At 40.0% G+C, this 14,756-nt stretch overlaps 1 protein-coding gene across 9 annotated transcripts in view; it reads left to right on the forward strand.

Moving 5' to 3' along the window:
* Positions 1 to 14,756, forward strand: part of LOC111842706 (astrotactin-2-like) — a 226,399-nt gene that overhangs the window by 129,716 nt on the left and 81,927 nt on the right. For 8 of the 9 annotated variants that reach the window (XR_011984366.1, XR_011984368.1, XR_002837973.2 and 5 more), the window contains one exon: positions 7,699 to 7,849. Coding sequence is in view for 3 of the 9 variants with exons in the window: in XM_023809608.2 (XP_023665376.1) it covers positions 7,699 to 7,849 (151 nt within the window). In the remaining 6 variants the exon portion in view is untranslated. Of the gene's footprint in view, positions 1 to 7,698; positions 7,850 to 11,414; positions 11,983 to 14,756 lie in introns of those variants that run through there. The other variant, XM_072703504.1, reaches the window with a different exon arrangement.

Below are 14,756 nucleotides of genomic sequence, written 5' to 3' on the forward strand. Positions count from 1 at the left end.
GTCTTGCGTGCGTAGCCCCGGGATAGGCTCTAGACCTCCCATGACCATTCAAAAGTATGGTAAGCTAGATTATTTACATTATTTATTTATTTTATTATTGTTACTCTGTGATAGAAAAAAAAAATTAGCATGCTTTGAAATTTAATTATTATTTCTTTTATAGATTATCTAATATATGTTTAAAAACAGTTTAAAGTTTACCTCTAGCTGCTTTTGCATGAGCTTCTGCAAGACAATCATGATCATTTGCATTCTTGCTATTTAAATCAATTGAAGATGGGTTTGTGAGAAATTTATGAACTTGTTTTTTGTTTTATAAATCGCCCAATATTTATTACAACAAAATCACATCACTATATTTACAACAAAAATACATCACTAGGACAACACGCTATATGCATGCTGTGCTAATATATTAAACTAAATAGTGTGCTGTCCCAGAATATTAAACATAATACTTTTAAAATTTATTGTCATGCCATCCTGATTTGTTTGCTGTATCTGTTCTTCTGAGCAGATCGCATTTTTTTTTTTTGCTTTGTTTATCGTTGTATTCTGATTTCAAAACTGTTTTCAAGGCGGTGTTTGTATTGTGTTTCAGAGACAGGCTATTTCCATGACCAATCGACAAAGAAAGCATTTGAAGTCCCACTCCAAAGTACCAAGGAAGTAACCCAGCTGGTTTAGCATTTTAGGTGCTGGAACTCTTGGTACTGGTATTCGACCAGAGGTCACTGGAAAAGCAAAAGTACCAAGAGTACCATACCAAAATTAGCATACTTGGTGCGGTGTAAAAGCGCCTTAAACAAACAAATTGAATGGGCTGCTATCACATCTTTTGGACTGCATGGTCTCCCACATTTGGTATTGGTTTTTGAAGGTTAAACAAATCACAACAAAAGGTTATAACTATTGTTGATCTTGACAGTGAACTGAATTTTCCTCAGCTGTACGAATCACCTGACCTGTCCTTTGGGATAGAAAAGCCCACCCAGTCTCCACAGTGCTGTACTCTTTCATAACAACCCATTCTCTTCTGTGCTTATATATAATGACTACAGTCACTTCTTTGTACACTTCAGAAGAGTGATGATAGACATCAGAATGTATTCTCTGCCCATTAGCTTTGACAGTGCTGTCACTGAATGAAAAGCATGTAAAAGTGAACCGTGCACTAAGAATGCACTTTATATCAGCCAGTAGTCTAACCCTGAGAAACTTCATTTGATCAAAATAGAAGGTACTGGTCCGAGTTGTAGAAAGCTGGCTGGACTTTGGACGGGGTCAGGGGGGCCAGGGCCTCAGGGCCTTGGGCTGGAGGGGCCAAGGAGCACAAGTGGCTGCTAAACACTGTAACCCTGATATGCGATTCAAGTCGACCACCAAAGCCCTCTGTATATGGGGCCAGAGTTGACCACCGGGTCCTTTGAAATGTACAGTAAAAATTAACCATCAGGGCCCCCAGTCCCCTCACCATATACAGCCCAAGTGAATCACCCGGGCCCCCCAAGGCCTTCTGCATGTCTGTCTACCAGCCGGCTGCCCAGGCCCCTTGGCATATGCAGTGAGTGTTGCCCAGCAGGGTCCTCTGGACCAATAGCAAAAGTCGTCCACTCGGCCCCTAGACCCCCATGACATATACTGCACAAGTTTACCAATAGGGCCCCCCAGTATATCAAAGTGCCCATGCTGACCCCTGTTCACCATCGCATGTGCCTGCAATGAACACACAAGCATCAGAGCTGTATCTTGGAGCAAAGGAAGAAGGTCTCCGGCTACAATACATCCAGTTTGCTTATGTTACATACATTGCTTTCTTTAGCAGAAGCTTTTGTCAAAAGCAGGACTAGCCGGTCCTTGGAGCACCTAGGGTTACAGGTCTTGCTCATGGGCCCAACAGCTTCATCACTCTGCAAACCAAACAATTTGTACCAATGACCATCTGATAACGGACACAGCAATTAACCCATAGAACCGTGCACCGAAGAACTTTTGGTGTGTTAATCTGTCAATGAAAAAATACCAGTGGGTGTCAGTTCAGTATGGAAGTAAAAGCTCTGGTTTATATGTAGGGCTACTTTTACGGACTGAACTTTCTGCAAATATGAATATCAACATTCACTTTCCCTCAGTCATCAGATGCTTGATATTCAATGAAAAGTAGCTATAACATCTTGAAACACTTACTATAAGAACGTAAAGAATATAACAATAAAAAAGAATATGAAGAATATAAAGAACAAACTTTGAAGCAATAAAATTATTTCCTGTGATCTAAAGGAGTACTGTGCTATCTTTTCCAAGAAATGATCACCATTCAGCAAAAATCCAAAATGGCTTGTAATAGACAGGTAATAAGTGTGTCGTTAAACAGTTGTGCATGGAGTTTGTTCTGCAAAGCCTGAATTTTCATTGTCATCTTCACCTCAAATGAACTCAAAAACAAATTTAGATTCATTATAAATTAAAATGTGAGGCACTGGGATTTTTCTCCACAAACAGAAGCAACAATAATGCCTGAAATGGTAAATGGCTACAGCAACTATATCAGAAGAAGCTTGGCCAGTGTTAAAAATGACAAATTACTGTCAAGTCTGTCACATAATTTGCATCTTTGAAGGTTTTAAGGGTGACTGTTATTTGCATGTCAAGCTGGAATTAACAAAAGTAATACACTACAACTACAGTATTTTCAGATGTACTGTATAGGACAAATAGCTATTTGTAGTCACATAGCGTCTGGGTCAGCCTGTATTTACACTCGCACAATGATCAAATGTTTTCAATCACCTCTGAGGAAATGGGAACCATGAGTAAATATGGCTGTAACCACATACAGTATTAGTATAAAGCATTTTAATGAGTATGCAGGCAATTCTGGTGACAAACTACAATTGCTACTTGACTCTTCTTTAGCACTCATTCCCAACTAAATGATATGTGGCTGTTAGTGAAAGCAATACAGCACTGACATTTTTTTAATGTTTGCATACCTGTGTCAGGAAATGAAAAATACACTCCGTCTTTAGTCATCAAAAGGTCCAGAATTTTTGGAGCATGAGCATCCAGTTTCATTGTAGAGGTTTCTTTTGTATCAGGGCTGATCTTTCCTGCACCTGGAAATCCACAGGCATCCCTGTTCTAGATAAGCTATTGTGATCCTATTGTGATTCTGCTTTGGTCTTATTTTATCAGAAAATGACAATTAGAAGCAGCAAACATAAGAACAAAACAGCAAGACTGTGCAAATGACAATCTGTCTTGATCGAGTTTCATTGAACAGGGTTGGCCTTTTCTCCTTGGGCAGCAGGGCAGAGCTTAACAACTGCATGCCTTCAATAAAAGGACCATTTTTTCACTGATGTTTTATCATTATTATTGTTGTTTGTTTGTTTGTTTTTCTTTACTTCATTGTGCAGATCTAACCTCTCCTTCTCTAAGCGTTCTATAATCTCCTCACACGGATGAGGAAAAAGATCGTTTACTTCTGCTTTCTTGGTCCTTTAAAGTCTTTGGCTAGTTCCTTTTCTCCAGACAGTTCCTTTTCAAAGAATTCACCCCAAGTACTCTGCAAGTAATCTGGCAGCTTCATATTTTTGAGCAGTAATTTCATACTTGCCAGTACAAGTACATGAATTTGCGGGATAGGTTGAATAGTGAAAAATATGGTACTGTATGTTAGTTTCTCCAGTATATCAGACCTCAACTATGGCTTGCTGAAAAGGTCTCCTTCCCTTAAGTAGGCTTCATTTCATTAATAGTTCCACATCAAGCATAAGTCCACATTAAAATCCAGAAGAGCAGCTTGTTGAGCAATTATCGTCCACAGATGACTGACTGAATTGTGGTTCTGGAGCAGAGGTCATGAATAATCTTGGAGTAAGGAAAATTAGTGTGTCCATCTTAACAACTTAAATTGGCTCTTTATCGCCCATGTCCCTTTCAGATATGGTTAAGGTATAAAAATTATGCCCTTAATAATGGATCTTTATATCTTAAGCAAAAGTCTCCTTTAATGAAAAATGTGTCTTGTACTTTTAAGTTAACTGTATAGGAATACTCACAGGCAGTGTCAGCTTGCAACTGTCATGTTCTTCTATAATGACACATAGTTTGGTGGACTGAGGCATGACTCTGAGTAAGAATGAGGGAATCTGGAGCACATTGTCTTTCATCACCAAAATGATAAATTAAAAAATGACTATGATCATAATGTTTGATGATATGACCAAGTGACCATTGTAGTACAGTATTTGCTGTGTGAAAAGCTTGAAACTTTCTCATTGTATACTTAATGATCTTATAATGGGACCTGATGCTTGAGCTTCAGTGAAATATATTTATTTGATACCTTATCCTCAGGACTTCCAATGAATGCCTAGTAACAAGTGCAAATTAGCTTTTTTTAAATTTTTAAATTTTATTATAAGGATTCATCCGACCGTCGAGAAACCACACAAAATTAACATCCTGACTCATTTTGATATGGTGGAAGTATCTCCAGTATTGGCTTTTTGACTGAAGAGGGCAAGATGGGATTTTAGTGCTGATAATGCACTTAATGGTGTTGGAACTTGGGTGTTGTTTCATTAATAGCTCTGATAGTCACCACCAAGGACAAGAACTGAATGCAAGCGTCTCTGGCCAGAAAATGAAGAGAAACAAGGATAGGGGAAAAATGGGAGCATTTCAGGTGAAATTGCAGATACGCTGCATTTTGAATCATCAGCAGCGGTTAGACAGTACAAGCTGGTAGCCCTGTTAGTAAGCAGTTGCAGTAGTGTAGTCACAAGATGACAAGTGCATGGGCTAGAAGTTGAGCTGCGTATTCATATACAAATAAGACCTGATCTTCCATGATTTAGCTCAGAGTGATTCTACAAGACCAAGAAATTGCTGCTATTTGGTCAGAAAAGAATAGCTAGGCGAATATTATTTGACCTAGGTTCCAGTCAGACCTTGATAATGACAATGTCAATGACCCAGACTGTACAATGCTGTCACGCTGGGTGTCAGGGCTGGCAGGGAAGATGAGAAGCTCAGTTCTTAAAAGGTTCAGATGTATGTGCTCTTATCCAGGCTGTGTGGGTAAGACATGCAGAGACTTTGGTGTCTTGGAGAGACGGTCAGGTAGAGCTGGATGTCATCACTAGCAGCTGGAGAAACAATATGACTGAATGATCGGACCTAGAATGGCAGTGTATGGGGGCGGATGGGGGGGGGGGGGTACCAACTGAACATTTAGGAGCACCAGGTGTTGCTGGATGTGACCTGGAAACATCTGTAGAAATAAAACAAAGCACTGTCAGAGTGAGAGGTGAAAGACCAGTCGGTAATATTCAGCTAGTAATGGCTCAACATGGGGTTTTTTAAGTAGTATGGTTACTAACTAGCAAAAACAACCGTTTCCTACTTTATAGTTAAAAGGCCAGCTAGCCAAGTGGAATCATGCATTAGCTAAGCCAGGAGATATTCAGTGCATTATACAACAGGTTTTCCCCTCAAATCAGGTGGTTTTCTGTATACCAATGAGAACAATAGTTCACCTCCATCATTTAATTATTATTTAATTGACGCTGATGATGAAAAATACTTTGATGTTTATTCTGTTTTGTTACTAAGAATAGTAATGAATCTTGTTTGAATTGATGCAATGGCAGATACTCACTCAGGACTGTCTAGCAGCTCCCCATTGAGTATTCTTTGAGTATTCTTTTTCTGTGGAAAGGGTATGACTATATGGAAGATGGTCTGCTTCAAGTTAAAATGTTTTTTTTTAATGATTTTATGGGCAGCTGCAATTAAAATTAACACAATGAACTAACGATATATAATACATAATGAAATGTGAAACATACACGTTATGTTTTCACCACAAATTTGCAATCATCAATTAAGCAAGGAACTTAAAGCAATTAAGTGTTAACTTACTAGTTTTGACATGTACAATGACATCAATTCAAACAAGATTCAAGAGTGGAGTACATTTTATAATTGTTGACACAAGATCACACAGTTTTTATCTATATACTTCTTTCTGTGATCTTGTTCAGAGCACGTGTTGTATGACCTGTGCTGGTTTATATGATTTATGGTGTTCTAATTGATGAAAATGTGTTTTAAACCATTCTTAGTATTAGTTCTAACCTGGAAATTAAAATATAACAGTTGCACAGAGCAGTGAGAAGATTATATATGACCTGCAGTGCCATAGATTATGTTGGCCTTCATTTTTTAACATTCAGACAATGAGACAAATGATCAGTTATTAGCTGCTTGGTCCTGCCAGGACGAGGCCTGTTGCTGTTAGCAGAATTGGCATACACCAGTACATGCCCTGATTGCATTATATTACAAATATAATTACTTGCTAATTCCCTGTAAACCAGTCACAGTCAGCTGTGTGAAGATCCAAATCAGGCAGCCACTTAATCTGATCTGACAGGCCCCTGTGATGCCAACTTGGTTGCCATGGGAGATGTTCAATCATGTCAGCAGTCTTAGCTTGACCAGAAGCAGCAGAAACGCCCATGTCCCTTTCACAACCTCTCCGCTGCCACCTGTTTCTTTCTGCTTGTTTGGCAGATGCTGAAGCATTTTCCATTTGAAGTATTTTCGCAAAATACAGTTTTCTTTGTCTGGATATGTGAATATATATTATCCTTCTACCAAATCTGCCCTCTGACATAGCAAACATTCTATAATTTTCCAAAAAGCTGCAATCGTGTCTCTTCCCTTTGATCATACTGGGAAACCAGAACAGTTCCTTCATATCTTTCCATGCCTAGTTAACTTCTGGAGGCTACCATCTTACAAAAAAATGAAAATTATTTCCAAAGTTAGGCTTTACAACTCCTCTGTGGAAGTGTTTATATAACACGGCATTTTGCTTGTGGAAGAGCTGAGATGCCTATGAATTATACAGCTCTCGGTACATTGTGTCATATCGAAGAGCCATCAATCACATTTGCTCAACTGAATTGCCTTCTCAAATTAAATCTTTTGGTTTTAAGCACTTGATAATGTAATGCCTTCTTTTGAATTTTACCAACCAAGAAGCAAATTTCACACAGCAAGACACTAAATCATGTGCATACAGTATTTCAATGTAGTTTATAATGCAAGTAAAGCAGAGCAGTATAATTGCAGTAATAGAATCACAGACAATATATTGCATAGGAAATCTTGGTGTGTGTTGTATGGGATGTCATTCCTGGCACACACTAATAGGAATATAGACTTGCCATAAATACATGTCTGTAGAGGTTAAGCAGAATGCATCTGCAAAAAACCTCAACAAACACTATGACATGCAAAATACACAGAATAGGATTAAAACTAGCTACACCCAACTTCCTTTATAACTCTAATTCAGTTAAAATTCAGGGGAGGTATTTCCTCATTATTCTTGCTGCAGAAATATTTACAGCACTGAATGGGTATGAATTAGAATTTGATGAGCTACTGTAACCTGGTGTTTAGAGAACAATTTATGATCTTGGATGTAGGTATCTGGTATCAGGTGTCCTGGAAGAACTAAATTACAGTGAGATGCATTAATGTGTTTGATCACACAGCTGATAACTTCTTTATGCCAGGATAAAAGGAGCATATGTCAAGATCAATTCACCAGGATAGTGGAATGTGTCAATTTTTTCCTGGAAACACTAAAATGTGCAATTCATTTGCTGTTCACAGGGAAGAGTCTATCAGGTCCACACATTTCGAGACGGTGGATGACCTGCTCTCCTCCTTTGGACCAGTTCGCGACTGCTCCAAGGACAATGGTGGCTGCAGGAAGAACTTCAAGTGCGTGTCTGATCGGCGTCTGGACTCCTCAGGCTGCGTGGTACAGTGTGATCGTCTTACATTGGTGACTTCAATAATGCTGGGATACAGGGCTGACTGCACAGGGCTGACTGCACTGGGCTAACTGCACAGGGCTGACTGCACAGGGCTAACTGCACTGGGCTGACTGCACAGGGCTGACTGCACAGGGCTAACTGCACAGGGCTGACTGCACAGGGTTAATGCACAGGGCTGACTGCACAGGGCTGACTGCACAGGGCTAACTGCACTGGGCTGACTGCACAGTGCTGACTGCACAGGGCTGACTGCACAGGGCTAACTGCACAGGGCTGACTGCACAGGGCTGACTGCACAGGTCTAACTGCACAGGGTTAATGCACAGGGCTGACTGCACAGGTCTAACTGCACAGGGTTAATGCACAGGGCTGACTGCACAGGGCTGACTGCACAGGGCTAACTGCACAGGGTTAATGCACAGGGCTGACTGCACTGGGCTAACTGCACAGGGCTGACTGCACAGGGCTGACTGCACTGGGCTGACTGCACAGGGCTAACTGCACAGGGCTGACTGCATACGGCTGACTGCACAGGGCTAACTGCACACGGCTGACTGCACAGGGCTAACTGCACAGGGCTGACTGCATACGGCTGACTGCACAGGGCTAACTGCACAGGGCTGACTGCACAGGGCTAACTGCACAGGGCTGACTGCACAGGGCTAACTGCACAGGGCTGACTGCACTGGGCTGACTGCACAGGGCTGACTGCACAGGGCTAACTGCACAGGGCTGACTGCACAGGGCTGACTGCACAGGGCTAACTGCACTGGGCTGACTGCACAGGGCTGACTGCACAGGGCTAACTGCACAGGGTTAATGCACAGGGCTGACTGCACAGGGCTAACTGCACAGGGCTGACTGCACAGGGCTGACTGCACAGGGCTAACTGCACAGGGCTGACTGCACAGGGCTGACTGCACAGGTCTAACTGCACAGGGTTAATGCACAGGGCTGACTGCACAGGGCTGACTGCACAGGGCTAACTGCACAGGGTTAATGCACAGGGCTGACTGCACTGGGCTAACTGCACAGGGCTGACTGCACAGGGCTGACTGCACTGGGCTTACTGCACAGGGCTGACTGCACAGGGCTAACTGCACAGGGCTGACTGCATACGGCTGACTGCACAGGGCTAACTGCACAGGGCTAACTGCACAGGGCTGACTGCACACGGCTGACTGCACAGGGCTAACTGCACAGGGCTAACTGCACAGGGCTGACTGCATATGGCTGACTGCACAGGGCTAACTGCACAGGGCTGACTGCACAATAATGAAGGTAGGAAGTACAGCATAGGCTGGTAGACATACAAAGCAAAATTGGTTAGAAGTTACATCAAAGAATATTTATTCAGTTATGACAGTACAACATATGTTTGTTTTCTAAGCATTTGTTTTTACATATTTGTTAGTCTTGTTTTAAGTCATTGACAGTGATTAACTGTCTCCACATACTGCTGTTGGAGGCTGAGCTAGGTGTAAGTTCAGTTAGGCCAGACAACATTGCCATCCCATTGAATAAAACTTCTACTAAAAGATGATTTACCTTGAAACATTTTATTGAATAAAGTGGAGATACACAGCTGAATTGGCAGTTTTTTCCGTGGAAATCCTGAAATAACATCATATATTTTTTTTCTGGCTTTAATGTGACAAACAAATAATTATCAGGACAATTATTTTTAATTAAAAAGGATTCAACACTGTGGGTGCTTAAGTGTGCACATCTTCCTCAACTACTACTTTGGAGAAGCATCTTTTGTTTTTTTCTTACAACAGTAAATCTTAGTGAATAAGTCTCACTTTGCACACCAGGCCTTTGCGATTTTATCCTACTCTTCTCTGAAAAAGTTTAAGTTCCTTCAGATTGACAGGGGATCTCCTGTGCAAAGCCCTCTTTAGGTCATTTCAGGTTTTCTATGAGATCGGGATTGTGGTCTGGGCTCTGACTGGACCATTTCAAGACTTTGATCTTCCTTTTCTGAAGCCGTTCCTTGGTAGACTAGGATGTGTGCTTAGGGTCTTTAACATTTTGGAAGGTGAAATTCATCGTCAGCTTTCTGACAGAAGCCAGCAGGATTTTGCCAGAAAATCTTGATTTTAGGATTTTTTTTTTTTTGGATTTGGATTGATTATTCCATCTATCTAGACCCCCTGTCCCATTTGAAAAAATAAGCCCTACAAGCATTATGCTACCACCACTATGCGGCACAGTAGGCATGGTGTTCTTTGGGTGATCAGCTTTATCTTTGTGGAAAACATCTCTTAGGATCAAAGCCAAAATTTGTAATCATTGTCTGATCTGAGTAAGGTACAGTCACATGAAAAGAAAGTACTCCCTCTGTCACTTGTAAGGTTTCACGCATCGGGACATTCTAAAAAAATCATCTGGTCCTTAGCAGGTCTTAAACCTCAATGGTTAATTAGGTAAATAAAATATCAGATGAACAACAACACATGACAAATTACACTGTCATTATTTATTTAACAAAATCTAAGATAAAATGCAGAAGCAGTATGTGATAAATTAAGTACTGCATCCATAGGAATTAAGAGGGTAAATAACAGTCAAATTCTGCTAATCAAATGCACTTGACAGTTTGCTGGTCTGGAGCATTCAGGTGTGTGTTAACACAATGCCAAGGAGAAAAGACATCAGCAATTATCATAGAAAAGCAAGTGTTGCTGCCCAACAATCTGGGAATGGTTATAAGGCCATTTCCAAACAATTTGAAGTCCATCATTCTATACTGAGAAAGATTATTCACAAGCGGAAAACATTCAACACTGCTGCCAATCTTCCTAGGAGTGGATGTCAGCAAATTCACCCCAAGGTCAGACCATGCAATGCTCAGAGAAGCTGCAAAAAACCCAAGAGCTACATCTCAGCCTCTACAGGCCTCACTTAACTATTAAAGTGCATAACAGTACAATTATAAAAAGACTGAACAAGTGTAGCTTGTTTGGAAGGGTTGCCAGGAGAAAGCATCTTCTCTCTAAAAAGAACATGGCAGGCTTAGGTTTGCAAAGTCACATCTGAGCAAAGTGCAAAACCTCTAGAACAGACGGGACCAAAGTCTGTCTAGCACAGTGGTGGAGGGATGAGGATTTGGAGTCATGCAATGGACAATGATCTCAAGCGAACCAGCAAATCAACAACAGTATGGGTGAAAAAGAAAAAAGAATCATGGTGTTGCAATGGCCCAGTCAAAGTCCAGACCTCCACCTGACTGGGGTCTGTGGTGGGACCTTCAGAGAGCTGTGCGTAAACGAATGGCCTCAAACCTCAGTGAACTGAAGCTATGCTGTAAAGATGAGCAGGAAAAAATTCCTGCACAATGGCATGAGAGACTGATAAAGTCATACAGAAAATGATTACTTCCAGTTATTGCTGCTAAAGCTATTGAATCATGGGGTGTAATTCTTGGCTTCATTTTTGTTAAATAAATAATAACATGGTGGAATGTGTTGTGTGTTTTACACCTGAGGTTAGATGTAAATAATTGTTGAACCCGGTAAGGACCAAATTATTTTTTTATTACTATTGTTTTTAAATTATGTCCTGATACTTAAAACCACAGAACAGAAATAGGGTGTATATTCTTTTTCACATGGCTCAATTTTTTCCACATCCTTTGGAGTGAATATATTTTTTGACCGTCTGACATGTTTTATCTAGACTTCTGGTTTTACATTACAATAGAGCTTAGATCGGGCCCAAAAAATTAAACCCGACCCTACCCGAGCCCGTGCACCTTGTGTCCGAGCCCGACCCGGTCCGACACATTAACTGTAATTATGAGCCCGAGCCCGATTTAAACCCGACTATTTTTTAATACGTGAGCCGTTGTAACAGACGTTCTCAACTACAATTCTAAGTTGTTTGAACTACAGAAATTAGTTTAGATTTATCTTAATGAAAAATGCAACAAGGACGAAGTATGTAAACTGCATTGTTTGTTTATTCAGAATGGATTTTTGAGACACGTTTAGAAGAAAAGCACGTTTTCACTTATCCAGTTCGCTTGCTGCTGGAACCAGTTTGTGTGCTCGGCATCGAACTTTAAGTAAAGGGTTAAGAAAAAGGTTAAATCCTTCCGTAAGCAGCCAACGAGGTATGTGTTAATTAAGTTTTAGTTAAGTTTGTTGTATTTAGCCATGTAAATGTAAATGCTAACTGAGGTTCGTGTTAACTGTATATGAATTCTCTAAGCTGTCTTTATTGTTATTTATGTTTATATTTCATTTGAATTTCAATGTTTGTTAGCTAATATTGTAAGTAAATGTGCTTGATTTTGTGTTTCCGTATCTGTATTTAGTTCTCACGTCTGCCATGATGGTGATAATAACGAAGCCACTGTCTTTCGAATAAACCGTCGGCTCAGTTAAATGCAAAGGACTCTTGTGCTCGTGTCTTACGGGAGGGAGCTACATTTATAATTATGGCATAGCTCTCCACCCAATTAGGCTAATTAAGTAATGATTTAAAAAAAAAAAAAACACACACAAATGCTTGATCATGGCCCCGCCCGGCCCGGCCCGGCCCGGCCCGGCCCGAAGATAGTGGCAGGAACCGGGTCGGGTCGGGTCGGGTCTGGGCTCGGGCTCGGGCTCGGGCAGAGAATCTAAACTCTACATTACAAAAACCTGCAATTTCAATAAGGGTGTATTGAGTTTTTATATTCAGTGTATCATAAACTGTTAATAATTGGTTATTTCCTGCATGTATGCTTTATTTATTGCTGGGACAGTCTCCATACATGGCTACCCAAAGAGCAAAAATTGTATATGATTACATATGGAGTTCTCGTACGCCAGCTGTCGCTTTCGAATCTCATTTGAGAAACATCTGCCACCATTTTTAGTTTTAATCAAAATTAATTACCCTGAAAAGAAACTACAATACATCTGAGGGTACAAATAATCATCACTCTTCAGTTTAAAAGAAAGTTGAATATATAACTTTGTTTTTGTACTGAAGTTTATAAGATTCTTCTTCACTTTAAAAATAATTCCTTTCTTGCTTAGTATATTTATGCAGGTGTTTTGCTGCTGAAATACGGTGACTTATCTCTCATGGTTAATTCCTCCCTTAAGATGCTTGTGGAGTTTTGGCTTGAATACTGTCACGTTCCCCAGCTGTCCATATTTTTCAGTAACGGTATATACAGTTTGTGTCATGGTGATTCTGAACTTAGGGAAGTGTGAACAGGTAAGGGAAGAAGAAGCAGAAAGGTTCCAATCTGTCTGCCAATGTGCACACAAACATTCACTGCCAGTTACAATTGGCCACATTGAGTTGGTTTCTAGTCAAACATTCATGCAAGCACTGGAATGAGAGTGGAGACTCAGTCCGGATACCAGCCAACATCCCCGGAGTTGATAGGGATTGTGACTTTCTGAGCCTATTGCATGCCACCCCAAGCAGATCTTATTTTCAGTAGCTACAGTATTCTCAGATTAGCAGAGTTACAGCATTGCTTCTGGCTATGTAAAGAGTAACAGCTGCATATATGCAAAATCATTACCAAAGACCTTAACTGCACTTCATGAATCCTTAGAAAGCAGCGTTTTCAAATGTATTGTGCTATTATCTGTGCTCTCGCCAATGATTCATTTGTCTTTCATGAATTTAATCTACCTTGGATTGTAATATTACTGCCTGACAATGAAGGTTTTTAGTCTTTGAATGAAGAGATGTAGAAAAAAACTGTATCAATGCAGTATGAGCTTGGCATGTGGGTGGGTGCAAGTCATAAAGCAATCAAATGAATGTTACTGATGTTCTTAGTGACTGACAGCTGAATCACTGGGGTGAACCTGAAATTCTCCATCTTATTATGGATTGAGTCTATAAACGAACCTGTCAGGGAGAGTGATGGACAGTTATGTTTTCTTAGAGTCAAAGCAATTTAGCCTTAGTGAAAAATTGACAAAAAAAAAGTTTTATAAAATCCTCCTGACCTTAAATTTCATTCCATTTCTTCTAGGTGATGAAGATACTTGCCTAAAAGTATAAAATAGTCCTTGTGCCAGTGTTTGGCATTGCTGTGTTTAGGCATACGGCAGCATTTAGGCCTTTGTGTGAAAAGCAGGGCTCAATGTCACATTATTCCATGATGTTTTCGGCTGAAACAGAGTTTTCAGTGTGAAAAGCATATGTGCCATTAAGGGATTGCATATTTAATAGAACCATACCGATCTCTAAATGTCCATTAGGTTATTATAGCAGTCCAAAGGCATATTTGCAGTGCTGTTTTGTGTGAGATTTACTTTCAATTTTGAGATGAATACCATTTTTCACTGATGTTTTTATAGTTTGTGCTTTGATGTGAATTGCATTATTCTATTAATTCTCAGAGAACCAGTCCACCAAGGCAATACTTCTGCACTTTTCAGCCACAACTGAATATCGGTACATTGTACATAAAACAAGACCTTTTATGACACTATCACAAAGTAAGCAACTAAAAACTAAATGCATACATAATATACTGTGTTTTCTTTCAGTATATTACTCTGACATACTCAATGTTGCATTAAATTAAGAAGTGCAGGCATTTCTGCTATAATGTGATAGATAAGATTCTGTAAAACCTTGCATTATGCAAAACTGTACAATAAAAATAAAATTGCTCATGAAAAAGAGGGTTAGGAGCAGACCAAACAAAACCTAAGCAGACCAATAACCATTACAATTATCATGTCATATATTTTGTACAGGAAACTAACAGAACCTTAGCTAACTTAAGTGTAACTGAATTAGGCCTATTGCTTTTTGTCCAATTTCTTTCCAAATTTGATTGATTAATTAATAAATATGAATAAATATGAATCAACGCAGCCATATCGCAGATATCTAGAACTTATTTCAGATTCAGATCAGTTT

Source organism: Paramormyrops kingsleyae, chromosome 2, assembly GCF_048594095.1.
Source record: "Paramormyrops kingsleyae isolate MSU_618 chromosome 2, PKINGS_0.4, whole genome shotgun sequence".
Lineage (NCBI taxonomy): Eukaryota > Metazoa > Chordata > Actinopteri > Osteoglossiformes > Mormyridae > Paramormyrops > Paramormyrops kingsleyae.